The following is a 27,050-nucleotide window of genomic DNA, read 5'->3' as shown; positions in this document are numbered from 1 at the left end:
CCTCCCACACAGCCGGCAGCACACACTCTCAGATTCTGGGGGCAAGGAGCTACTGCGCATGCGCGCACACTCTAGCACGCATGTGCAGAGATCCTGGCACTGTTTTCAGTGCCGGGAATCTGGTTCCATCCCCGAATCTAGTTGCCACGCTATGCCACCATGGAGGAGAGGCTGGGGCGCGGCCGAACACAGCCTGAAGATTTTTGGCGTCCTTGGAGTTCTACAAAAGCGGCGCACCTCTGATGAGTGCGCCAGAAATCTGTACTGGCCAAATTTGGGCCCATAACTTTTAACGTGCTCTAAGTTGCTCATTTTAAAATGAAAGAATTGAAGGGGCCGAAATTCAGGGTCCGGATAAGGCCCATTACCGCTGTTTTGTGGCGGCTATGCGGTGGAATCGAATGGCCGCCACATTGCAATCCAATGGCCGCCACGATACAAATTCACCTCGGGGATTTTTTGGGCGGTCCCCACTTCTGCCCCGCTGCTGCCAACCACCCCAAGCACATCATTAAAGTGTGCACCGCTGCTCTCTCGCACCTCCATCCCACTCCACACAAAATTACCTGAAAAAATCCACAATCCACCGCACAGCACCCCGACAGCTTTTTCTGTCGGTGCACCTTGTTTTCTGTGTGTGAGCCACGGCCCTTCAAGGGAAGGACGCACTACTACGAAATCCATGTTTTTTTTTTTGCCGGTCGACTTCCCGATCGGCCGGACAATTATGGCCCAAGGTTCAGCCAAGCCGCTGGCCTGGCCGAAACCCTCCCTGGTGGCCCAGTAACCAAACCTAAAAAAAATCGCTGCTTCTCTCCCCTTTAAATGAGGGGAGAGACATGGTGATGTCACCACCACTCCATCCCCATTATTCAACTTTGGCACATTTACAAAATAAATAGTGTGCAATTTTTGAAAATTTTATAAAACAATACCCCGAAACGATGCACTTAACGCACATCACCGCCACAATTCCACCCCGATTATTACCGACTACCTGTCCACTCCAAAAAAATTGCCAAAGAGGTGAAAATTGATCAAGAGCCTGCCTCGTCACACCCAATGGTCAAAACATCGAAAAAGGTCGGTGCGCCAGCTTTCTGATGGACATGAATTTCGGCCCCGAATGCTTTGTTGTATTAACCAGATTAAAGTTGACCCTTTAAAGTCAACGTGCAGTGGATGTAAAGGAAACAGTCTTAGCTCCCACACTCATTGGGGTGGAAATTCGGTACCACCCATTTTGAGGCGCTAATGGCGGCGGGTGGTAACATTTGTGTCTGCAGCCGCAAAATTCATCGGCTGGGCCCTGAGTGTGGAGCAGAGTGCTATGAAAGGCATTCCACAACTATTTTAGGGCGCTAGGCCAGCTGAGCAACTGAAAATCCCGAGCTAAAGAGCCGGCCTCGGAGCGCCCTCAGAGAGGCTTCCCTGGAGAAAAAAAATCGGCTAGGAAACCACCAAAAACATTCCCAATACCTTACTGACGTCACATAATCATAAATAAAAAAAATTAAAAATCAAAAACAATCACACTTACCTCAGGTTGACATTCCTTCCCTCACTGCCACCAGTACAGCTCGGCCGCTCGCCCAGAAATGATTCCCACCGTCTTTACCGCCCCTCCGGGGCGCAAACAGAGGCGGCAACAGACTGCGTTTCTACCCTATAGGGTTTTAAACAAACATTGCAAACATGAGACATGGACACATTTATTTTTTCACTAAATAAACTTCATTTTGTTTTGTTTCTCAGTGGCAGATCAAATGTCAAGATAAATGTCTCGCACCTCTCCTTCATTTGACCCATGTTATCTGTACTGACAGAAATAGTGGACATGCATACAGAATTATTGAGCTTCAAGCAAAATTTGAGATTGGAAATATTGTCTTCGCACAGTGCAGTAGAAATATTAAATAGATTCCTAACTAAACATAATATATTGATTGACTGATTTTAAAAAGAGCAGTTAGCTATGGGACCAAAATAGGTCGAGATAAAAAAAATTCCTTTCAAACGTTATAAGGCTGCAAACTTACTAGGAATGTTATCTATGGAGTGCAAGCAGTCAAGGTTGGATAATACAGATTTTCCTGATAGATGGGTGCGTTGGAGCTTTGGTTTCACTGCCTTTGATGGTCAGGGAGAAATTTCACAGAGCTTTATCTACCTATTCAGCTTCCTTTAAAGGGTTAAGTTAGAGCCCATTGTACGGTGTTCAAAAGAACAGCTTAAATGAATGCCTTTTTTGATTCATATTTTCTTGTCCTTACTTTTTTGATTCTAAGATTAAAGTTTATATTATTTTGAGGTTTAGAGTACAATTTGAGTTTAGATAAAACCCTGGTTAGATCACATCTGGAAACTGTGAGCTGTTCTGGGCACCACACCTGAGGAAGGATATATTGGCCTTGGAGGGAATGCAGCATAGGTTTACCAGAATGATACCTGGACTTCAAGGGTTAAATTACAAGGAGATATTACACAATTTAGGGTTGTATTCCCTAGAAGTTAGAAGGCTAAGGAGTGATCTGATCGAAATTTTCAAGATATTAACAAATAGGGTAGATAGAAACTATTTCCGCTGGTGGGGATTCTAGGACCAGGGGGAATATTCTAAAAATTAGAGCCAAACCTTTAAGGAGTGAAATTAGGAAACACCTCTATACACAAAGGGTGGTAGAAGCTTGGAACTCTCTTCTGCAAATGGCAATTGATGCTCGATCAATTGTTAATTTTAATTTGGAGATTGATTGCTTTTTGTTAACTAAAGGTATTAAGGGATATGGACCAAAGGCGGATATATAGAGTTCGGTCACAGATCAGCCATGATCTCATTGAATCATGGAACAGCCTCAAGGGACTCAATGGCCTACTCCTATTCCAATTTTATGTTCCTATGTCCCTATGATTAGGGCTAGAATTGGGCTGGGGTTGGTTTCATTTCTACCTGACTGCCTCAGGAACCTAATTCTATTTTAGCAAGGCAATTTGTCTTGGCTACGCTTCAAATAACCTATACATTTAAAGGCAATGCACTGTACTTTATGAAAGATTTGAAGTCACTTGCATTTGATTTTTTTAAAAACACAGATAATAAATAAGGTAACTTTAGCCAATATAATTAAATATTACTGCAATTCAATGTAACCCATAACACTGATACAAAGGGGTGGATATTCATTTTGGCCTGTTTTTGGGCCAGAAATAGATAGTGTGCTGGGAGTGCTGTCGGCATATTACTGGCAATTGACTTCGATGAAAATAAAAATTGGGAGAGATGTAAAACAGGCTGCCCATTCTCTATCACCTGTTTTACTCTATTGCACAAAGTCAAAATAACTGGCTGGAAATTTAATCTGGAGGTGGGTCGGGAGCGGTGGGGGTTAGAAAGCAGTCGGGAAACCCGGGAGTATAGGGTTCCCGCAGGCCCTGCCAAATTTAACAGCAGGGCCTGATTAGCATTTGAAAGCTCTGTTTCCCGTCTGCAATCAGCCAGATGGAGAGGCTGGCTGGCAGTCGAGCAGGTAGGGATGTGGCACGAAGCCGCAGAGAGGAGAGAGGCCGGGGGCCGGAGGAGAATCACGGCTGGAGGATCGAGGCCAGAGGAGCAGCAGGAGCGGTGGTTGGGGGCTGGAGGAGGATCGAGACTAAAGCAGCATTGGAGAAAATGGTCAAGGGCGGGAGGAGGGTCTGGGCTGGAGAATCGTCTGGGCTGGAGGATCATGGCTAGAGGAGCTTCCGGCAGGGGGGGGTGGACGGATGATATTGGGGGCTGCGGAAGGATCAGGGCATCAGGTGGATGGGGTGGTTGGGGTCAGGTGGAGGATCAGAGCCGGAGGAGGATTGGGGCTGGAAGAGGGAGGCCTGGACAGCGATTGCGGGCTGGAGGGGGATGGGTGGGAGGGGCGAAGGGTGAATCAGAGGCTTCAAAGGGGGGCCAGAGACCTCAGAGGGGTGGGGTGGGGAGGTTTGGGGAGGAATTCAGAGGCCACGAAGCAGGGATCTCGGGGGCGGGAGGGAGAGATGGAAGTGTTGAGGGAGGGGTTACGATCGCGGGGAGTGGACGGGTTGAGGCAGGAAAAGAGGTATTGAAGTTGACCTCCATCTTTATAGGGAACCCAACCCCAACTTGCTTCCGGTTTTAACGGAGGGGGGTTGGGGGGTGGATGACCAACATGCTCTCAGGAAGAGGGCCGCTCACTAAAATATTTTAAGGCGGCTATGTGCCACCAATTTAACTTAACCATTAGTTTTAATGGCTGCAGGTCAGGTTTCCCAGGCCTCGGGAAACCTGACAGCTGAAGGAAATTGTAGATGACCCAATCTCTTGGCTAAGTGTTGCTTGTAGGCCAGGAGTGCTTCCTCCCAGTGCTCAAAGCTTGCTTCCATGCGATGGGAACCACGCAATGGGCTGACAGCGCCCCCCGCCCCCCCCCCCATCGCAGTGTCCAACTCACTCCTCTCCTGCCGTGAGGGCTGATACTCCACTCACGATGTCTGATTACCCTACCCCCACCCCCATGTAGGACTTAACACTGCTCCACTCCCCGTCTGTCTTCGTGCCACTGGCAATTTGGCTGGCTGAGGCTGGGAGAGCGGTTGTTCAAATTTAAAACCGGTCTTGCTGTTAAATTTGACAGGACCTGCGGGAAACCCATACGTCAAGGATTCCTGGTCACAAATCCATCCTTATCTGGTCTGGCCTATATGCGAATCCAGACCCATATCATCAGCATCATCATCATAGGCCGTCCCTCGGAATCGAAGAAGACTTGCTTCCACTCCAAAAATGAGACCTTAGGTGGCTGAACAGTCCCCAGTCTCTGTCACAGGTGGGACAGATAGTCGTTGAGGGAAAGGGTGGGTGGGACAGGTTTGCCACATGCTCGTTCCGCTGCCTGCGCTTGATTTCTGCATGCTCTCGGCGATGAGACTTTTGGTGCTCAGCGGCCTCCCGGATGCACTTCCTCCACTTAGGGCGGTCTTTAGCCAGGGACTCCCAGGTGTCAGTGGGGATGTTGCACTTTATCAGGGAGGCTTTGAGGGTGTCCTTGTAACGTTTCTTCTGCCCACCTTTGGCTCGTTTGCCGTGAAGGAGTTCCGAGTAGAGCGCTTTCTTTGGGAATCTCATGTCTGGCATGCAAACTATGTGGCCTGCCCCGCGGAGCTGATCAAGTGTGGTCAGTGCTTTAAAGCTGGGGATGTTGGCCTGGTTAAGGACACGAACGTTGGTGCGTCTGTCCTCCCAGGGGATTTTTGGGATCTTGTGGAGACATCATGGTGGTATTTCTCCAGTGACTTGAGATGTCTACTGTACATGGTCCATGACTCTCAGCCATACAGGAGGGCGGGTATTACCAAAGCCCTGTAGACCATGAGCTTGGTGTCAGATTTGAGGGCCTGGTCTTCAAACACTTTTCCTCAGGCAGCCGATGGCTGCACTGGCGCACTGGAGGTGGTGTTGAATCTCATTGTCAATGTCTGCTCTTGTTGATAAGAGACTCCCAAGGTATGAGAAATGGTCCACGTTGTCCAGGGCCTCATCGTGGATCTTGATGACTGGAGGACAGTGCTGTGTGGCGGGGACAAGTTGGTGGAGGACCTTTTTCTTACAGGTGTTTAGTGTAAAGCCCATGCTTTCGTACACCTCAGTAAATACGTTGACTATGATTTGAAGTTCAGCCTCTGTATGTGCGCAGATGCAGGCAATGTGGTTGACTCTTAACTGCCCACGGAAATGGCCTAGAAGGCTGCTCACTACCAGCTTCGAGGGCAATTAGGGATGGTAAATAAATGCTGGCCTTGCCAGCAACATCCATATCCAGTGAATGAATAAAAAAAAAGTTTGGAAGGTTATGCGATGAAACCTCCAGGAATACACCCAACCAGAGTTCTCAACTCTAAAGCAGGAGGTGCCACAAATGTTGAGGAGAATAGTCATCATCATCATCATCATCATCATAGGCAGTCCCTCGAATCAAGGATGACTTGCTTCCACATCAAAAAGTTCATAGGTGTTTCAATGATGGACCTCAAATTCCAGATCCGAACAAAATCATGAAGGGTGGAAGATGCCTGTGCTTGGATTTTTTTAACGTGTGGTGACCGTTGCACACCAGCCACCACACAGGCTTGACAGAGCTAGGTCTTGGTCCAGTAGCAAGGATTAACCAAGACGACTGGAGACCTGCTCTGCTGCACGGACCCAGTGCGCACACATATCGCAGTGCACTACCCCTGGGCCCTCGCCTCTTCTGGGCCCCGAACTCGCGCCTCTCCTGGGCCCCGATCACGTCCCTCTACAATCTCTCACCGCTCCTTCGCCCCAACCTGGCCGCTCCTGCAGTACCTGCCCTATCTCCAATCACCAACCTGGACCTTGATGACGACAGCTAAAGTGAAGGGAACGTTCTTGGCATGGGAAACTCACCCTATAGACAAGAGTTTTAAACTGAATGGACTTGAATTCTGGGCAAACTCATGCAGATATTCCTCACCTCATTCTGAGAGCAGGTGTTGAAAACACACAGCCTCATAAGCAGGTCTTGCGTCATTTCTGACTGTTGCCCTTGTCAACCTGACAGCTAAAGCACTTTTGCCCATGTCTTTCTGTCTTAACTTAACCTCTTGAGCAGCTGGCTGTCACTTTGCAGGATCTCGTCTCTCCTCATACCATGGCTGTTATTGGCCATGGTGGCTCCCAGTCGTCCATGGGTCAGGCAGTGTCATCCTGAAATAAAACTGAATCATTCAACTCCATCTGGCCAGACTATTACCTCACAGATCAAAATAGCAGTTCGTTGAATTACGGGTAATTGTAACTGTCCATGCACACTGTTGTACATTAGACTATCAGACGCTCATAGATTTAATTGTGGGTCGATGTGTGTGAAAACATAAACACTGATAAGAACAGGTCACCCAGCTGCCAGCCTTGTCAGGGTTTCTTCAGTTATCTCAGGGTGACACATTTATGCATGTCCCCATCCCAACTCACAGCATCTTTATGGCAGTGGGAATGATAAATATTCTGGGGCAGACATCTGTTCCAAATTTAGGGATACATTTGCTGCAACCTCTCACCTCACTCAGATTGAAGGATGAACTGAGCAGAGGCCCCATTGTATTTTTTTCACATTCAATCCCAGGATGTGGGTCGCAGGCAAGTCCAACATTTATTGCCTGTCCCTAGTTGCTCTGATATTGATACTGTTGTGTCCTTAGATGCTCTAGTAGTGACTCCACGAGGCAATGTGTTGTACTTGAACTGTAGTGACCTTAGTCCTTTATTTGTTAACTCCAGAGTGAGGATCACACCTGGTGGCCTGCCTTTTATACTAGGCCAGGCACACCTGTACAGGTAACCTACAAGTCTCCCACTATTGTGCCCTCTAGTGGTACACCTTGTGATAGTATCAATAGTAGCCATGTCGGATACATGACATCACTCTCCCCTGAGCCTTTAGTGCAAATCGCTTCTGCATTGACTGTGCTCTGGGTTTAGCTCTATGTGGGCTCTATCTGGTTGACCCTTGACAGGTTGTTTCAATCTTGGGTGAGTGATTGGTGCAGTAGAGTGCTGGTGGTTGCTGTTGGTGTGTGTCATGACCACTCCATTCTCCCCCACCCCCATTTCTAGATTATGCCAGAGGCTCATTGCATTCATATGCATTCAAGTTCAGGAAAAGAGGTTTGCATTACATTTGTGGTTCCATTGTGAGACAAGTACGTTAGACTGGTGAGATACTTTATCGATGCAGTGACCGGTGCGTAAGAACAGTTCCAGAGCTGCTGGATTGTGTCCCTGCAGTCTGGTGGTGGCACAGTGCCCAGTGCTGGCAGTGGGAACCCGGTTGGCTCGAGTTGCCTGCTCTTGGGGCTGTTGTCAAGGTACCTAGCGCCGGGCAAGTTCACAAATGCCTATGACCACCCTGTCCTTTCTTTGCGCCCTGGGTCGCTGCTGCTCCCTGAGGAGTTGTCGCCTAGCAGCGCACAGGGGACTGCTGACTCGCTAGACTGGGCGTTGTTTGGTTTGGGATCCTGTCTGGTCCCGGTCCCCTTTGGGGGAACTGTGGCGGATGACCCTTCATTTACGGGTATGGCTTTGGTGGTGATGAGGACTGGGGACTGCCTCTTAGCACAGTTTGCTCTTTCAGGCTCCTGGCAGTTGGTGTCATCGGGTGCCTGACGGTGGAGCCAGTCAAGGGCATGGTATCGATACTGGTGCCGGTGCCCTGCTGAGGTCGCTTGCTCTGCAGCTCGTGTGTGTTGGCTGCTTGTGACCACACTCCATGGTGCATGACTCTGGTCCCCGGGATGCAGGCTACAGCATTGGGTAGCTCGCTGGTTCCCGATGGATGTCTGCCCGCTGCATTGGCTGCGTGCAGTTGAAATCCTACATCGCACAACTTTTTATTACTTATGATGGACACTCTGTGAGTCCGATCGCAATCGCGATCGCGCGACTTTTCCTCGCTGGTTGCATGTGCACAATTCAGATCATCAATTACACATTTTACATGATCAATTACACATTCTGTCTCTGACTTACAGTTACTATTACATTGCTTGAGTGTGTGGAACTGGCCCTTTAATTGTGGTGGGTTGCAGGCCTCCTTTAAGAGAGCCTTGCTTGCTTTACCCCAATCCTCTTCGTTTGATGCCACGTGTTGCTCCATCAGCGCTGCACCTCGTGGTCTGGCTGGGGCCATCTTTTTCTTCAGCGCCTCACATAGTGGTTTGGGTGCCATGTTTCCTCCATCCACAATGTCGACTGCGGTGATCCTCTTCTCCCCGGGTTCTGCCACCGATGCTGGGAAGTTGCCTTTGGATCCGATTTTCTTCCTCCGGAGTCCTGCCACTTAAGCCTGGAAGGTGCATTCGGGTCGTCTCAGCTGGATCATCTCCACGCAGTCATGCTGAGCAGTCTGTGCCTCGGGTGCTGTGCTGGTCTGCTCTCCAGTACTGGGTCCACCCTCAAGTGAGAGCTTGCTTTGCCTCTGAGTGCAGAGGACGTCGATCGCTGGAGGGTTGAAGTCTTCCCACTTCCAATGGATCTTCTCCATTCACCTTCTGCCGAGGAGCGTTGGTCCATCACCTGCAACAATCCACAGAAGTAACTTGTGCACAGCGCCACGAATTGACATTCGCGCTACCAACGACTGGGATAATTTCATTGGTGTAGGTGCATAGCTTTGCCTGATCCGGGACCAACTTGGGTCGTTCAGCTTGATTGTCCCATAGCCTCTCAAAGGCTTCTTGATTCATCACTGACTGGCTCACCCCCGTGTCCACTTCCATGAAGACTGGAACGCCATCTATCTCCACTTCCATCTTCAGCGGGGAACACTCAGTGATGCAGGTAAACATGCTATGTACCTCATCGTGGGGTTGGGCTGCCTCTCTGCCTATCGTTTCATAATCCGCAGTGGATTCATGGCCATCTGCAGACTCTTCATCAACTCAATGAGTCATATTTCTCTTACACATTCGCTGGAGGTGGCCCTTTGTGCTGCAGCCTTTGCATACATAGTCTTTAAAGCGGCACTGGTGAGCCCTGTGATTCCCTCCACAACGCCAGCCTGGAGCTACTCGAGTAGCCCCCCCTCGACGGACCCTGAGTGAAGGGACTCGTTGGGCCTGGTCTCTCTTCCCTGAGAGGGTTCGCACTCTACAGTCCAGCCTCTAAACGGTGCCACTCTGTGCACAATACCTGCCGGGTTTGAGTCCTGAGGATGAGGCATCTGCCTAGAGCCACAGGTCAAGGTCATGAATGCCTGGCTCACAGAGATGGCCTTCTGCAATGTGACTGTGGTATCCGCCGACAGTAGCTTATGAAGAAGGCCCTCATGGCCAATTCCAATGACAAAAATGTCCCGCAGTGCTTCGTTGAGGTGGTCACCGAACTCGCACGGTGCCGCCAGCCGCCTGAGGTCTGCGGCGTATTTCACGATTTCTTGGCCTTCGGGCTGTCGGTGAGTATAGAACCGGTGTCTGGCTATGAGGATGCTCTCTTTGAGCTTGAGTTGCTCATGGATCAGGGTTACGAGCTCCTTGTATGTCTTGGTCATTGTCTTCGCTGGTGCCAGCAAGTCTCTGACGAGGCCATAGATGGTTGGCCCACAACTGGTTAGCAAGATAGCTCTGCGCTTAACAACCAGTGTGGCCGAGTCGTCTCCTGCCAGGTCGTTTGCTGTGAAAAAGTGTTCAATCCATTCCACAAAGGTGTCCCAGTCATCACCATCGGTGAACTGCTGCAACATTCCAAGGGTAGCCATTTTTGCGTGAAAGTTCGTAATCTCGTCGCCAATTATTGTGTCCTTAGATGCTCTGATAATGACTCCACGAGGCAATGTGTTGTACTTGAACTGTAGTGACCTTAGTCCTTTATTGATAAGTCCAGAGTGAGGATCACACATGGTAGCCTGCCTTTTATGCTAGGCCAGGCACACCTGTTCAGGTAACCTACAAGTCTGCCATTGCTGTGCCCTCTGGTGGCACACCTTTTGATAGTACCAATAGTAGCCATGTAGGATACATGACAGATACAACTGAGTGTCTTGATAAGCAATATCAGACGACAGTTACGAGTCAACCACATGGGTGTGGGACTTGAGTAATAGGCCAGACCAAGTAAGGACGCCAGGTTTCCTTGCCTAAAGGACATTACTGATACCAGCTTTTTATTTCCAGGTTTTTAAAAACTGAATTGAAATTCTCAAACTGCCACGGTGGGATTTGAAATCATATTCTCTGGATTATTACAAAAGCAATGTGGATGCTGGAGATCTGAAATAAAAGCAGAAAATGCTGGAACTATTCAGCAGGTCAGGCAGCATCTGTGGAGAGAGAAACAGAGTAAACATTTCAGGTCAATGACCTTTCATCAGAATGGGAAAAGTTCGAGATGTAAAAGATTTTAAGCAGGTGTAGAGGCAGGGAAAGGGGGGAGGGGTGGAATGAAATGTTGGAGTCCATGATTAAAGAAGCAGTAGTAGGACATTTGGAAAAGCAAAATTCGGTCAGGCAGAGTCAGCATGGATTTATGAAGGGGAAGTCATGTTTGACAAATATGCTAGAATTCTTTGAGGATGTAACAAACAGGGTGGATAAAAGGGAACCAGTGTATGTGGTGTATTTGGACTTCCAGAAGTCATATGGCAAGGTGCCACATAAAGGGTTACTGCACAAGATAGCAGTTCACGGGGTTGGGGGTAATATATTAGCATGGATAGAGGATTGGCTAACTAACAGAAAACAGAGAGTCGGGATCAATGGTTCATTCTTGGGTTGGCAACCAGAAACTAGTGGGGTGCTGCAGGGATCAGTGCTGGGACCCCAACTATTTACAATCTATATTAACGATTTGGAGGAAGGGACCAAGTGTAATGTAGCCAAGTTTGCTGATGATACAAAGATGGGAGGAAAAGCAAAGTGTGAGGAGGACACACAAAATCTGCAAAAGGACATAAATAGGCTAAGTCTGTGGGCAAAAATTTGGCAGATGGAGTATAATGTTGTGTGAGGTCACGTGCTTTGGCAGAAAAAAATCTAAGAGCAAGTTATTATTTAAATGGAGAAAGATTGCAAAGTGCTGCAGCATAGGATGAGCTGCAACAATTGTACATCCCTGTGTGGTGTAAGAATAAAAAAGGGAAGGTGACTCAATCGTTGCTAACAAGGGATATTAGGGAAAGTGATAAATCCAAGGAAGAGGCATATGAATTCGCCAGAAAAAGCAGCAAACCTCAGGACTGGGAGAAATTTAGAATTCAGCAGAGGAGGACTATGGGTTTAATTAGGAGGGGGAAAATAGAATATGGGAGTAAGTTTTCAGGGAACATAAAAACTGACTGCAAAAGCTTCTATAGATATGTGAAGAGAAAAAGATTAGTGAAGACCATTAAGGAAATGGCAAACCAATTGAACAAATACTTTGGTTCTGTATTCACTAGGAAGACACGAATAACCTCCCAAAAATACTAGGGGACCGAGGGTCTAGCGAGAAGGGGGAACTGATGGAAATCCTTATTAGTCAGGAAATGGTGTTAGGGAAATTGAAGGGACTGAAGGCCGATAAATCCCGAGGACCTGATAGTCTGCATCCCAGAGTACTTAAGGAAGTAGCCCTAGAAATAGTGGATGCATTGGTAGTCATTTTCCAACATTCTATAGACTCTGGTTCAGTTCCTATGGATTGGAGGGTAGCTAATGTAACCCTACTTTTTAAAAAAGGATGGAGAGGGAAAACAGGGAATTATGGGCCAGTTAGCCTGACATCGGTAGTGGGGAAAATGTTGGAATCAATTATTAAAGATGTAATAGCAGCACATTTGGAGAGCAGTGACAGGATCGGTCCAAATCAGTATGGATTTATGAAAGGGAAATCATGTTTGACAAATCTTCTAGAGTTTTTTGAGGATGTAACTAGTAGAGTGGATAAGGGAGAACCAGTGGATGTGTTGTAATTGGACTTTTAAAAGGCTTTTGACAAGGTCCCACATTAGAGATTAGTGTGCAAAATTAAGGCACATGGTATTGGGGGTAATGTATTGACGTGGATAGAGAACTGGTTGGCAGACAGGAAACAGAGTGGGATTAAACAGGTCCTTTTCAGAATGGCAAGCAGTGACTAGTGGGGTGCCACAGGATTCAGTGCTGGGACCTGCGCTATTTACAATATACATTAATGATTTAGACGAAGGAATTGAATGTAATATCTCCAAGTTTGCAGATGACACTAAGCTGGGTGGCAGTGTGAGCTGCGAGGAGAATGCTAAGAGGCTGCAGAGAGACTTGGACAGGTTAGGTGAATGGGCAAATGCAGTATAATGTGGATAAGTGTGAGGTTATCCACTTTGGTTGTAAAAACAGGAAGGCAGATTATTAGCTGAATGGTGATAGATTAGTAAAAGGTGAGTTACAATGAGCCGTGGGTGTCATGGTACCTCAGTCATTGAAGGTAGGCATGCAGGTACAGCAGGCAGTAAAGAAGGCAAATGGCATGCTGGCCTTCATAGCTCGGGGATTTGAGTGAAGGAGCAGGGAGGTCTTACTGCAGTTGTACAGGGCCTTGGTGAGACCACACCTTGAATATTGTGTGCAGTTTTGGTCTCCTAATCTGAGGAAGGACATTCTTGCTCTTGAAGGAATGCAGTGTAGGTTCACTAGACTGATTCCCGGGATGGCAGGACTGACATATGAAGAAAGATTGGAACGACTGGGCTTGTATTCACTGGAGTTGAGAAGAATGAGAGGAGATCTCATGGAAACATATAAAATTCTGACGGGATTGGACAGGTTTGATGCAGGAGAATGTTCCCAATGTTGGGGAAGTCCAGAACCAGGGGTCACAGTCTAAGGATAAAGGATAAGCCATACAGGACCGAGATGAGGAGAAACTTCTTCACTCAGAGAATTGTGAACCTGTGGAATTCACTACCACAGAAAGTTGTTGAGGCCAGTTCGTTAGATATATTCAAAAGGGAGTTAGATGTGGCCCTTACGGCTAAAGAGATCAAGGGGTATGGAGAGAAAGCAGGAATGGGGTATGGAAGTTGCATGATCAGCCATGATCATATTGAATGATAGTGCAGGCTCGAAGGGCCGAATGGCCTACACCTGCACCTACTTTCTATGTTTCTATGTTTACAGTGGGACCTGGGGGTACTTGTGCATGAAACACAAAAGGATAGTGTTGTGTATCTGTCAAGCATGCACTCCCATGTTCCACCATCAGGGAGCGCATCCCCTGCAGTCCCAAGCGAACCCAGCATCCCTTGGGAGCACTGTACATAAGCCGGCCCCCAAGGCTTGTTCCTCATTCCGGAATGTCTTAATAAAGACTGAGGTCACTGTTACTTTAACCTCCCTGTGTGCAGTCTCATCTGTGTTAGGAACACAATAACCGGCGACGAGTATACTAATTGAACGCAAAGATGCAGCAAACTGTGGGCATTTTGGAGAACTTCTCAGAGGGCGAGGACTGGGAAGCCTATGTCAAACGGTTAGACCAGTACTTTGTAGCCAACGAGCTGGACGGAGAAGGAAGCACTGCAAAAAGGAGAGCGGTCCTCCTCACGTTATGCGAGCACAGCCTCATGAAGAATCTTCTGGCCCCAGTGAAACCCACAGATAAGTCATATGAGGAGCTGTGTCCACTGGGTCTGGAGCATCTTAAGCCGAGGGAGAGCGTGCTAATGGCAAGGTATCGGTTCTACACGTGCCAGCGATCTGAAGATCAGGAAACGGCGAGCAACATCGACGAGCAAAGGTGAGTTGCAGGACAATGTGAGTTTGATGGCTATCTGGAGCAGATGCTCAGAGTCATTTTTTTACTGGGCATTGGCCACAAGACCATCCTACGAAAACTTTTGACTGTAGAGACACCGACCCTCAATAAGGCCATTGCGATAGCACAGGCGTTTATGTCCACCAGTGATAACACCAAACAAATCTCTCAGCACACAAGTGCTAGCAATGTTCATAAATTAACTGGAATTGTGTTTGCGAGCAGAAATGTACAGGGCAGAAACCAAGAGTCTGCAACTGCCAGCAGGCCTCAGGTGACCCAGATGACTCAGAGTCCGCAACAAAGGATGAATGCAAGGCAATTCATACCTTACTGGCATTGTGGAGGCTTCCATTCAGCCTATTCATGCCACTTCAAAGGGTATGTTTGCAAGAGCTATGGAACAATGGGGCACCTCCAACGAGCTTGCAGATGAGCTGCAAGCTCTGCAAAACCTGCTAACCACCACGTGGCAGCGGAAGATCGGTCCATGGTGGATCAAAGCAATTTCGAGCCTGAGAGAGAGGAGGCAGATGCTGAAGTACACGGGGTGCACACATTTTCGACAAAATGTCCACCTATAATGCTAAATGTAAAATTGAATGGCTTACCCATAGCCATGGAACTGGACACTTGCGCAAGCCAAACCACCATGAGTAAAAAGATGTTTGAGAGAGTGCCATGTGGTGCAACATGGCATACAGACCAGCGCTGTGCTCCATCCACGTGAAACTGAGAATGTACACCAAAGAGCTTATCACTGTCCTGGGCAGCGCCATGGTCAAGGTAACTTACGAGGACACGGTGCACGAACTGCTACTCTGGATTGTCCCGGGCGATGGCCCCACACTGCTTGGAAGGAGTTGGCTGGGCAAAATCCGCTGGAACTAGGATGATATCCGAGCGCTATCACATGTCGATGAGGCCTCATGTACCCAGGTTCTTAACAAATTTCCTTCTCTTTTTGAGCCAGGCATTGGAAGCTTTTCCGGGGCGAAGGTGCGGATCAACTTGATCCCAGAGGCACGACCCATTCACCACAAGGCGCGAGCGGTACCTCACATGATGAGGGAGAGAGTGGAAATCGAGCTGGACAGGCTGCAATGCAAGGGCATCATCTCCCAGTGGAATTCAGCGAGTGGGCCAGCCCGATTGTTCCAGTACCCAAAAGTGATGGCACGGTCAGGATTTACGGCGATTGTAAAGTAACTATTCATCGTTTCTCGCTACAGGACCAATACCCACTACCTATGGCAGATAACCTATTTGCGACGTTGGCAGATGGCAAGACATTCAGCAAGCTCGACCTGACTTCGGCCTACATGACGCAGGAGCTGGAGGAGTCTTTGAAGGGCCTCACCTGCATCAACACGCACAAGGAACTCTTCATCTACAACAGATGCCCGTTTGGAATTCGGTTGGCTGCAGTGATCTTCCAGAGAAACATGGAGAACCTAATCGAGTCGGTGGTTTTTCAGGACAACATATTGGTCACGGGTCGGGACACCGTCGAGCACCTACAAAACCTGGAGGAGGTCCTCCAGCTACTGGATCGCGTAGGGCTGTGGCTGAAGAGGCTGAAATGCGTCTTCATGGCAACAGAAGTGGAGTTTTTGTGGAGAAAGATCATGGCGGATGGCATTCGGTCCACAGACACAAAGGCAGAGGCTATCAGGAACGTGCCCAGGCAACAGAATGTCACAGAGCTGCGGTTGTTCCTGGGACTCCTCAACTATTTTGGTAACTTCCTACCGGGGTTAAGCACCCTCTTATAACATGTGTTATTGCGTAAAGGTGAGAACTGGGTATGGGGGAAAAAACAAGTAATTGCTTTTGAGAAAGCCAGAAATATTTTATGCTCCAACAAGCTGCCTGTATTGTATAACCCATTTAAAAGACATGTGCTAGCATGTGATGCATCGTTGTACGGAGTCGGGTGTGTATTACAACAAGCTAATGTTGCAGGGAAGTTGCAACCTGTCGCCTATGCCTCCAGGAGCTTGTCTAAGGCCGAGAGGGCCTGCAGCATGATTGAGAAAGAGGCATTAGAGTGTGTGTTCGGGGTAAAGAAAATGCATCAGCACCTGCTTGGCCTCAAATTTGAGCTGGAAACCGATCAAAAGCACCTCATTTCCCAATTCGCTGAAAACAAGGGGATAAATACTAATGCCTCAGCCCACATACAAAGATGGGCACTCGCGCTATCAGTGTATAACTATACTATCTGCCACAGGCCAGGCACTGGGAACTCTGCGGGATGCTCTCAGTCGGCTACCATTGCCCGCCACAGGTGTGGAAATGGCGTAGCCTGCAAACTTGTTGATGGTCATGGAAGCATTTGAAAATGATAAATCACCTGTCACGGCCCGCCAAATTAGGACTTGGACCAGCCAAGCTCCTCTGCTGTCCCTAGTAAAAAACTGTGTACTGCATGGGAGCTGGACCAGCAGCCCCGTTGAAATGCAAGAGCTAATCAAGCCGTTCTAGCGGCGAAGGGACGAGCTGTCCATTCAGGCAGACTGCCTGTTGTGGGGTAACCACGTAGTGCTACCCAAAAAGGGCAGGGAGACGTTCATCTCGGATCTCCACAGCACAAACCCGGGTATAGCAATGATAAAAGCGATAGCCAGATCCCATGTGTGGTGGCCCGGTATCGACTTGTGTACAGTAATGCAGCGTGTGTGCTCAGTTGAGCAACGTGCCCAGAGAGGCACCACTAAGTTTGTGGTCCTGGCCCTCCAGACCATGGTCGAGGATCCATGTCGACTATGCGGGCCTGTTTCTCGGTAAAATGTTTCTGGTGGTGTTGCATGCTTTTTCAAAATGGATTGAATGTGAAATAATGTCAGGAAGCACCGCCACCGCCACCATTGAAAGCCTGAGGACCATGTTGGCCACCCACGGCCTGCCTGACATACTGGTCAGTGACAACGGGCCATGTTTCACCGGTGCCGAATTTAAAGAATTCATGACCCGCAATGGGATCAAACATGTCACCTCGGCCTCGTTTAAACCAGCCTCCAATGGGCAGGCAGAGCAGGCAGTACAAACAATCAAACAGAGCCTTAAATGAGTCACAGAAGGTTCACTCTAAACCCGCCTGTCCCGAATATCGCTCAGCTACTGCTCAAGACCTCACTCACTCACAGGGGTGCCCCCGGTTGAGCTACTCATGAAACGGACACTTCAAACCAGACTCTCGCTGGTTCACCCCAACCTGCATGATCAGGTAGAGAGCAGGCGGCAGCAACAAAATATAAACGATGGTCGCGCCACTGTGCCACGGGAAATTGATCTGAATGACCCTCTGTATGTGCTAAACTATGGATATGGTCCTAAGTGGATCGCGGGCATGGTGATAGCTAAAGAAGGAAGCAGGGTGTTTGTAGTCAAACTAGACAATGGACAAATTTGCAGAAAGCACCTGGACCAAACGAGACTGCAGTTCACAGACTGCCCTGAACAACCCACAGCAGACACCAGCTTTTTCGAGCCCACAACACACATGCAAAGGATCAATGACACCACCCCGGACCAGGAAATCGAACCCATGACGCCCAACAGCCCAGCAAGGCCAGGCTCACCCAGCAGCCCTGCAGGGCCAACAACATGCCAGCCCAGTGAGGGCACAGCCAACACACCAGAACAGACATTTGTACCGAGGCGGTCCACCAGGGAAAGAAAGGCTCTCGACCGCCTCACTTTGTAAATAGTTTTCACTTTGATTTTGGAGGGAGTGATGTTGTGTATCTGTAAAGCATGCACTCCCATGTTCCGCCATCTGGGAGCGTATCCACTGATGTCCCAAGGGGTCCCAGCATCCCTTGGGAGCACTGTATATAAGCCGGCCCCCAAGGCCTGTTCCTAATTCTGGAGCGTCTTAATAAAGACTGAGGTCACTGTTACTTTAACCTCCCTGTGTGCAGTCTCATCTGTGTTAGGAACACAATAGTTTGTATGCAGGTATAGCAAGTGATCAGGAAGACCAATGAAATCTTGGCCTTTATTGCAAAGGGGATGGAGTATAAAAGTAGGCAAATCTTGCTACAGTTATCTAAGGTATTGGTGAGGCCACACCTGGAATGCTGTGTACAGTTCAGAGAAGGTTCACTGGGTTGATTCCGGAGAAGAGGGGGTAGATTTATAAGGAACAGTTGAGTAGGCTGGGGCTCTACTCATTGGAATCCAGAAGAATGAGAGGTGATCTTATTGAAACGTATAAGATTATGAGGGGGCTTGACAAGGTGAATGCAGAGAGGATGTTTCCACTGATAGGGGAGAGTAGAACTAGGGGGCATAATCTTAGAATAAGGGGCTGCCCATTTAAAACTGAGATGAGGAGGAATTTCTTCTCTCAGAGGATTGTAAATCTGTGGAATTTGCTTTCTCAGAGAGCTGTGGAAGCTGGGTCATTGAATAAATTTAAGACAGAGATAGTTTCTTAACCATTAAGGGAATAAGGGGTTATGGGGAGCGGGCAGGGAAGTGGACCTGAATCCATGATCGGATCAGCTATGATCGTACTAAATGGCGGAGCAGGCTCGAGGTGCTGTATGGCCTACTCCTGCTCTTATTTCTTATGTTCTTAGGTTTTTATGTAACAAAAGGGTAGTCTGTGACAGGATGGAAGGCAGGAGTGATTAAATGACAAAAGGTATGATAGTACAAGGCAAAAGGAAAGTAATGGGACAAGTAAGGAAACAAAAGATGAGTCGAGAAGAGGTGTAAATGGGAATGGCAGAATCATCAACAGATGCCATCTGTAATAATAGGGGCAGGGGTTATGGTCTGAAATTGTTGAACTCGATGTTGAGTCCAGAAGGCTGTAAAGTGCCTAATCGAAATATGAGGTAATGTTCCTTGAGCTTACGTTGAGTTTCATTGGAACAATGTAGCAGGCGGAGGACAAAGAGATCAGAGTGGGAGTGGAGCGGAGAATTAAAGTGACAGGCTCGGGATTCTGCTTGCGGACTGAATGGAGGTATTTAGCAAAGCAGTCACACAATCTGCGTTTGGTCTCCCCAGTGTAGAGGAGACTGCATCGTGAGCAGCTAATACAGTATACTAAATTGAAGAAGTACAATTAAATCACTGTTTCACCTGGAAGAAGTGTTTGGGGCCCTGGGCAGTGGGAAGGGAGTAGGTAAAAGGGCAAGTGTTGCATTGGGAAGCTGCCGTGGGAAGGGGAGGGGATATTGTGGATGAGTGAGGAGTAGACCAGGGTATCGCAGAGAGAACGGTCCCTTCGGAATGCTGAAAGGGGAAGGGAAGATGTGTTAGGTGGTGGGATCACACTGGAGGTGGCGGAATGGCAGTGGATGATCCATTGAATGTGGAGGCTGGTGGGTTGGAATGTGAGGACAAGGGGAACCCTACCCTGGTTCTGGGAGGGAGGGAAAGGAGTGAGAGCAGAAGTGTGGGAAATGGAATGGATATGGTCGAGGGCCTTGGCAAACACAGTAGAAGAACAGCCTAATATAAGGAAAAAGGAAGACATATGGAAAGTGGCATCATCAGAACAGATGCGATGGAGTTGGAGAAAGTGGGAGAATGGGATAGAGTCCATACAGGAATTAGGGTGGGAACAGGAAACGGCACCGATTCAGTCATCAACTAACTAGAAGAAAAGATCAGGGATTGCACCTGAGTAGGACTAATTCAAAGAATGTTCCACATATCCCACGAAAAGGCAGGCATAACTAGGACCCCTGTGTGTTCCCCAGCAACACCTTTTATTTTGATGAAGTGAGTGGAGTCAAAGGAAAAGTTGTTCAATGTGAGAACAAGTTCAGCCAGGCCGTGGAGGGTGGTGGTGATTGGGGATTGGTTGGGTCTCTGATCAAGGAGGAAGGGGAGCGCCCTCAGGCCGACCGAGTGGGGGCGTAGAGGGATTGATGTCCATGGTGACAAGGACATAGTTATGGCCAGGAAACTGGAAACTGTTAAAGTGGTGCAGGGCATCGGAAGAGTCACAGATATAAGTGGGAAGAGAGTGGATAAGTGGAGAAAAAAATAGAGTCGGGATAGGAAGAAATCGGTTCCGTTGGCAAGTACAGGCTTAAAGGATGGGTCTACCAGGGCAGTCCTGTTTGTGGATCTTGGGAAGGAGGTAGCAGCTGGCTGTGAGGTGGGTGGGGTGGCTTGACCCATCCACCTCCACGGAGGTGTGTGGGGGACCTGACCCATCCACCTCCATGGCACGAACCTGGTATTGCAGTACTTCCAGGAATGGTGCAGTGGCTCTAGGCCTTTTGGCTAAGAGCATTGGCGCAGAGTGATCCTTGAATGGGCCCAAGGTGACCTCTGGCGTTTGTGATTTGACAAAGAATTGGAACGATTGGCTACGAATTTCAAAAAAAAAAAAAAAAAATAAGGTTAGAGGTTATAGATGGAAGATCTCCAGAGGAGATGAAGTCAGTGACAGTCTTGGAAATAATAGCTTGATGTTAGGTAATGGGGTCATGGTGCCGGGGAAGATAGAAGGAGGTGTCAGAGAGCTGGCATTCAGTTTCCGCTAGGTAGAGGTTGGTTCACCATGCAACAACAGCCCCACCCTTGTCAGCAGGTTTACTGACAATGTTAGGGTGGATCTGAGAGAACCGAGTGCTGCAAGTTCAGAGGGAGGTAGGTTGGAGTGAGTGAGGGGAGCAGAAAAATTGAGATGGCCGATGTCATGCCGGCAGTTCTCAACGAAAAGATCTAGAGAGGGTACGAGGCCAGAAGGAGGGATCCAGGTAGAACGAGAACCTGAAAACGGGAAAAGTCAGCTGTGCGGGGGGAAGACTCTTCGCCAAAGAAGTGGAGGTGAAGGCAATGGAAAAGAGCTCACTGTCATGCTGAGCTCGAAATTTATTGCGTTGGGGGTATAAGGGGATGAAGCTCAGGCTTTTTCTGAGTTTGATCATTTAGACAGGCAAAGGTTAGAGGGGATAGCAAATATATAGCAATGGGTGAAATTGGAAGAAGGGATGGGGTCAAAGGAAAGTGAAGGTGAAGAAGGTTCCGGAGGGGCATTGGTATCCAAGAGTTGTTAAAGGGGTTAGACAGGTTAGATGCAGGAAGAATGTTCCCAATGTTGGGGAAGTCCAGAACCAGAGGTCACAGTCTAAGGATAAGGGGTAAGCCATTGAGGACCGAGATGCGGAGGAACTTCTTCACCCAGAGAGTGGTGAACCTGTGGAATTCTCTACCACAGAAAGTTGTTGAGGCCAATTCACTAAATATATTCAAAAAGGAGTTAGATGAGGTCCTTACTACTAGGGGGATCAAGGGGTATGGCGAGAAAGCAGGAATGGGGTACTGAAGTTGAATGTTCAGCCATGAACTCATTGAATGGTGTTGCAGGCTCGAAGGGCCGAATGGCCTACTCCTGCACCTATTTTCTATGTTTCTATGTTTCTATGTTTGACACCTGAAAGGAAGAAAAAAAGTTGTCCGTTAAAGTGCCGAATGAGGAACTGCGGACCAGGACAGGTTTGAGATAGAGTGAGTCGGTGCAACTGAAGATAGAGGTCGAGCGCATGCATCTGGATTACTAGTCCAGTAACATAACCACTATAATACCATATCCAAATTTACAAAATCAGTCTCCCAGAAGTCCCTTTTGCTGAGAAATGTTATGGTACCACGCCCATTTTTGAGGCACAAAATAGGCACCTAAGCATCCAATATGGCAGGTGAAACATGCACACTCGTCCAGCACCTGAAGTGCTCCACCCGCCATATTGGTAAAGGCAGGAAAAGGGGATTTCAGGGCCCACTAGTGACACTAAGACTACTTTGATGCTCCTAAGCCTCACAATGGGTTGCCGCTGAGTTCTGAGTTATCCAGTACATTTTGTCTGTGTCGTCTTCTTGTGTGTTTGCTAAAAGCAAAAGCCTACAAATATATGGATGTTGTTGACAAGGTCAGCGCCTCTTACTACCCCTCTGCCTGAATCAACGAATTCAGCATAGACTGGGGATAGAACTTGGGATCTTCTTGATCAATATGGCTCAGCTACTAGCCTCTTAAACCTGCTGAACATTCAAGGATTCTTTGTTTTGTTTCAGAGATGTGTTCCCTCAAGGCTTGCCTGATGAATATGCTTTTGTTGCTACATTCAAATTCCGAAAAACTTCAAGAAGAGAAGACTGGTACATCTGGCAAATTATCGACAAATACGGGATTCCACAGGTACATTGTCATGTGTTTGCTCTTCATTCAAATGTGATATGCCCAGAAAAACTGGATAAGTATGAAGGGTTAAAACACAACCATTTACTTCTAATTCATGGAATAGATAGCATCCTGCACAGACTAAAAATAGATCTCTCCAAAAGCTATCTAATCTAATATGTTCTGGGTGTATATGGCGCTATAGCATAAACTGTTATTTTTTACAAACTGGTTAAAGTTGCTTCACAATGTAAGCATCGTGTATACTTCCTCTAAGTTGTGCATTGATGTGCATTTTCTGCTGTAGTTGTGGCAGCATTAACAACTGTGGTGGGATACAGTGTAGCAGTTATAATGAAGACTTGGCTTAGGATCGGGTAAGACTGGCAAAATAAGACTCCCTGGTTGAAATATTTTCAGGAATGATTGAGAGGATGCAAAAGGGACTGAGGTGGCAGTGTAAGTGAAAGATTCTATCACTGCTCTGAAAAGTAAGGAAACATAGAAACATAGAAAATAGGTGCAGGAGTAGGCCATTCGGCCCTTCTAGCCTGCACTGCCATTCAATGAGTTCATGGCTGAACATGTAACTTCAGTACCCCATTCCTGCTTTCTCACCATACCCCTTGATTGCCCTAGTAGTAAGGACTTCATCTAACTCCCTTTTGAATATATTGAGTGAATTGGCCTCAACTACTTTCTGTGGTAGAGAATTCCACAGGTTCACCACTCTCTGGGTGAAGAAGTTTCTCCTCATCTCGGTCCTAAATAGCTTACCCCTTATCCGAGAGACTGTGACCCCTGGCTCTGGACTTCCCCAACATTGGGAACATTCTTCCTGCATCCAACCTGTCTAAACCCGTCAGAATTTTAAACGTTTCTATGAGGTCCCCTCTCATTCTTCTGAACTCCAGTGAATACAAGCCCAGTTGATCCAGTCTTTCTTGATAGGTCAGTCCCACCATCCCGGGAATCAGTCTGGTGAACCTTCGCTGCACTCCCTCAATAGCAAGAATGTCCTTCCTCAAGTTAGGAGACCAAAACTGTACACAATACTCCAGGTGTGGCCTCACCAAGGTCCTGTACAACTGTAGCAACACCTCCCTGCCCCTGTACTCAAATCCCCTCGCTATGAAGGCCAACATGCCATTTGCTTTCTTAACCGCCTGCTGTACCTGCATGCCAACCTGCAATGACTGATGTACCATGACACCCACGTCTCGTTGCACCTCTCCTTTTCCTAATCTATAGGTCCTATAGATTACATTAAGATCAAATACATATGACTAGAGCTAAGAAATAGGACGGAAATGGTACAATTCTAATTGTAAATTACAGGCCACCAAACAATGGAAACAGATAGAGGGAGACTTGCATACAGATCATAAAGAAATGCAAGAATAGCAGGGCAATGACATTAATGTTTTTGACCAGTCGAAGATTGACTGGACTAAAGGTAATGGTTGTCATCAAGGTGGAGAATATTTTTTTAGAATGCAACGCAGGCTGCTTCCTAGATCAATATGTTTCTAATCTGACAATACAAGAAGGTTTGCTTTAGTTCTGGGGAATGAGACAGAGAACAATTGGGAAATAGTGACCACAACTTAATCTTCAATAAAAGAATAGAAAAGGATCGTAAAGAGACAAAGAATAGAGTACAAAATACAGTTCTATAAGGAGAAAGGATCAAAGGATACAGCTCTCTGGATCAATAAAGCGATTAAAACTAAGTTGAAATTTACAAGGAATTTACAAGTTAGGACTAAAACTACTAACTCATGAGGATTGTAAAATGTGTAGTTAGGAAGTGAAGAAGGACATTAGAGAGACCAAAAGGAATATATATAAAAGGCTAGCAGATAATGTTAAAGGACATAGTCAGGGCTTTTATAACCTGATAAGAAGTGAAAGAAATAGTTGGACTGCTGCACCATGCCATGAGGATGAAAGCTCTGTTGTAATTTCACCTTCGTCAGTGATGTGATGAAACCTACAAATCTTGCCTTTCCTTCTTTGCAACTACCCCTTATAATCAAAACATGTTTTGTCAACGGGCTTATTCAGGTAATTTTAACCTAATCCACCCAGCGGGGTACTGATGGGATCAGATTGACTGGCCATTTTACACCCCACCTGATTATATTTTCCATTGACGTCAAACGTGACAGAATCACGATTAGCCAACACACATGTTTAACCTCAAATATAAGGGGAGCTTTCAATGTCTGTGAAACCGTGCCACAGCATGATTGACAGCCTTCAGGAGGGGAACATAGAAAAGGGCAGGATAAAAGATGAAATAAAAAAAAATAAGAATTGTCGACTCAATCCTTTAAGTCTGATCAGTTCTGTAACTATCAGCTGTTTTCAGATTCAATTAGCAGGTTGTTGCATTTATCACTGCATCAGCTGGCACCTGGAAGATGGCATAAATTCAGGCTGTAAGAACCTAGATAGTGCAATAATGGAGTCACACCGAGCAGGGCTGCTGGATCATATGAGAGCTGTTGATATTGTGTCATATTGGTGATAGAATCATGGTGTCAGTAGCCAAGACCAGTTTAAGCAGCGAGACTTCATTAAGGTCGGAGTGCCCAGTGATGACTTTCTTTGCGTTATTCAGGTTTCCATTCGATTAGATGGTGAGAACAAAGCTGTGGAGTACAACGCAGTCGGACTGAGGAAGGATGCCGTGAGGACTGTTTTCAGAAACCGAGAAGTCAGCGGCTTATTTGACCGCAATTGGCACAAGATGGCACTGAGCATTCAGTTGGATAGTGTCTCCCTCTACATCGACTGCAAACTGATTGAAACGCTCCCAATGGAAGAACGGGAGAACATCAACATCCAAGGGAAGACAGTCATTGGCAAGCGCCTGTATGACAGTATCCCAATCGACGTGAGTAGTGCCCCATTTGTGTTCTCAGATAAGAATGAACGGAAATAAAATGGATCCTCAGTTTAGCCAAAAAATGATTTTATTTCAATGATTTCAGACAATGGCTTTGAAATTCAATTACGGAGTGCCCATTTGTCAGCCGCTAAGCAGGCACTGAAAGGTCCACTATGCCAAGCGCTCGCTCAGTCTATGCTGGAAATGCACCACATGCCATATTGGTTAGGGCACCCAATAGTAGTCCAGAGCACCTGCCTGAAATAGGCATTAAGTCCATTACCTTTGCAAATCGGGGTCCTAATGCCTGTTTCAGGCCCCTTTGCAATACTTGCAACAAGTCCTGCTCACCCATTACCCCCGTGCTCGATTTCAAAATTCTCATCCTTATTTTCAAATCCCTTCATGGCCTCACCCCTCTTTATCTCTGTAATCTCTTTCAGCCCCACAACCCCTCGAGATGTCTGCACTCCTCTAATTCTGCCCTCTTGAAAATCCCTGATTATAATCGCTCAACCATTGATGGCCGTGCCTTCTGTTGCCTAGGCCCCAGCTCTGGAATTCCCTGCCTAAACCTCTCCACCTCTCTACCTCTCTTTCCTCCTTCAAGACGCTCCTTAAAACATACCTCTTTGACCAAGCTTTTGGTTACCTGCACTAATTTCTACTTATGCGGCTCGGTGTCAAATTTTTATCTCATAATACTACTGTGAAGGGTCTTGGGATGTTTCACTATGTTAAAGGCTCTATATAAATGCAAGTTGTTGTTGGTTGTTGGATTGCGACGAAATACAGCATGCACCGCACATACAAAGGTCAATTTTTGCGGGCACACGGTAGCCAAACCAGTGTCCTTAAACGACAGTTGGAGGCTGCTACTAAAAAGGTAAATATGGAGTCCGGTGGAGCAGGAATGCTTTTCCAGGCTCCACATTAAAACTGTAACACGCTGTCAGCCACCAATGCCCACCTCCCCCTCCACCCGCCCTCCTGATTTCCACCCTACTTCCTGATTTCCTCATCTCTCCCAACTTGCTTGCTGTCCTCGGCCAGCCGATCTCGCCTCTCCCTAGAACCAACGAGCTGCCTCTGAGGCCGCGACCTGCTCCCGCAGCTCCCTGGTAATATACAAATGAGATCAATTTCCCGTGGTCCTGCCACTGGCTTAGTTCGGTGCATGCACCCCTCTCTAAAGATACGACACTGCAATCATGTGTAAACTTAGTTTATATGATCAGTTTCTAGAGTGGGGTTTGAACCCACAACCTTCTGAAGCAAAGGCAAAAGTGCTACCAACTCGGGCATTTATGGAGAGAAACCATGGAATAGAATGGTTTCTGTGCTGGGACTATGGAACTCTTACCTATGGAAGCAACCAGCAAGTCAGAGTGATAAAGGAGTAAGGACAAATGTGTATTCTGGTGTTTTTACTACAATACATTTTTCAAATCAGGAAGAAAATTTACGAAGTCTTTACAGCCTTAGCAGATTTCTCAAGTTTTCTTTGGGGTTGCTGCCAGTTGCAGGAGATTCTACATCTGGAACTGATGCCATAAGTACCATGTTAACACATATATAAACACAGCTGTAATAATATCCCAGGTTTGATCCCTGGCTTGAACTGTATTAGCTGATTTCAGCATAAAGATACTGCAGTTAACATCAGTTGGGCAGGGGCAGGGGGCTCATCAAGAATATACCCA

General features: G+C 47.3%; 1 protein-coding gene across 1 annotated transcript in view; it reads left to right on the top strand.

Annotated features, from left to right (window-relative positions):
- col22a1 (collagen, type XXII, alpha 1) overlaps positions 1 to 27,050 on the top strand; it is a 463,862-nt gene that overhangs the window by 161,014 nt on the left and 275,798 nt on the right. The window contains exons 6-7 of the mRNA XM_070888428.1: positions 22,346 to 22,469; positions 25,078 to 25,353. Of these exons, the coding sequence (XP_070744529.1) occupies positions 22,346 to 22,469; positions 25,078 to 25,353 (400 nt within the window). The remainder of the gene's footprint in view (positions 1 to 22,345; positions 22,470 to 25,077; positions 25,354 to 27,050) is intronic.

Source organism: Pristiophorus japonicus, chromosome 1 (assembly GCF_044704955.1).
Source record: "Pristiophorus japonicus isolate sPriJap1 chromosome 1, sPriJap1.hap1, whole genome shotgun sequence".
NCBI lineage: Eukaryota > Metazoa > Chordata > Chondrichthyes > Pristiophoridae > Pristiophorus > Pristiophorus japonicus.
The sequence above is the reverse complement of the archived record's forward strand: the minus strand, read 5'-3'. Positions and strand labels throughout refer to the sequence as shown.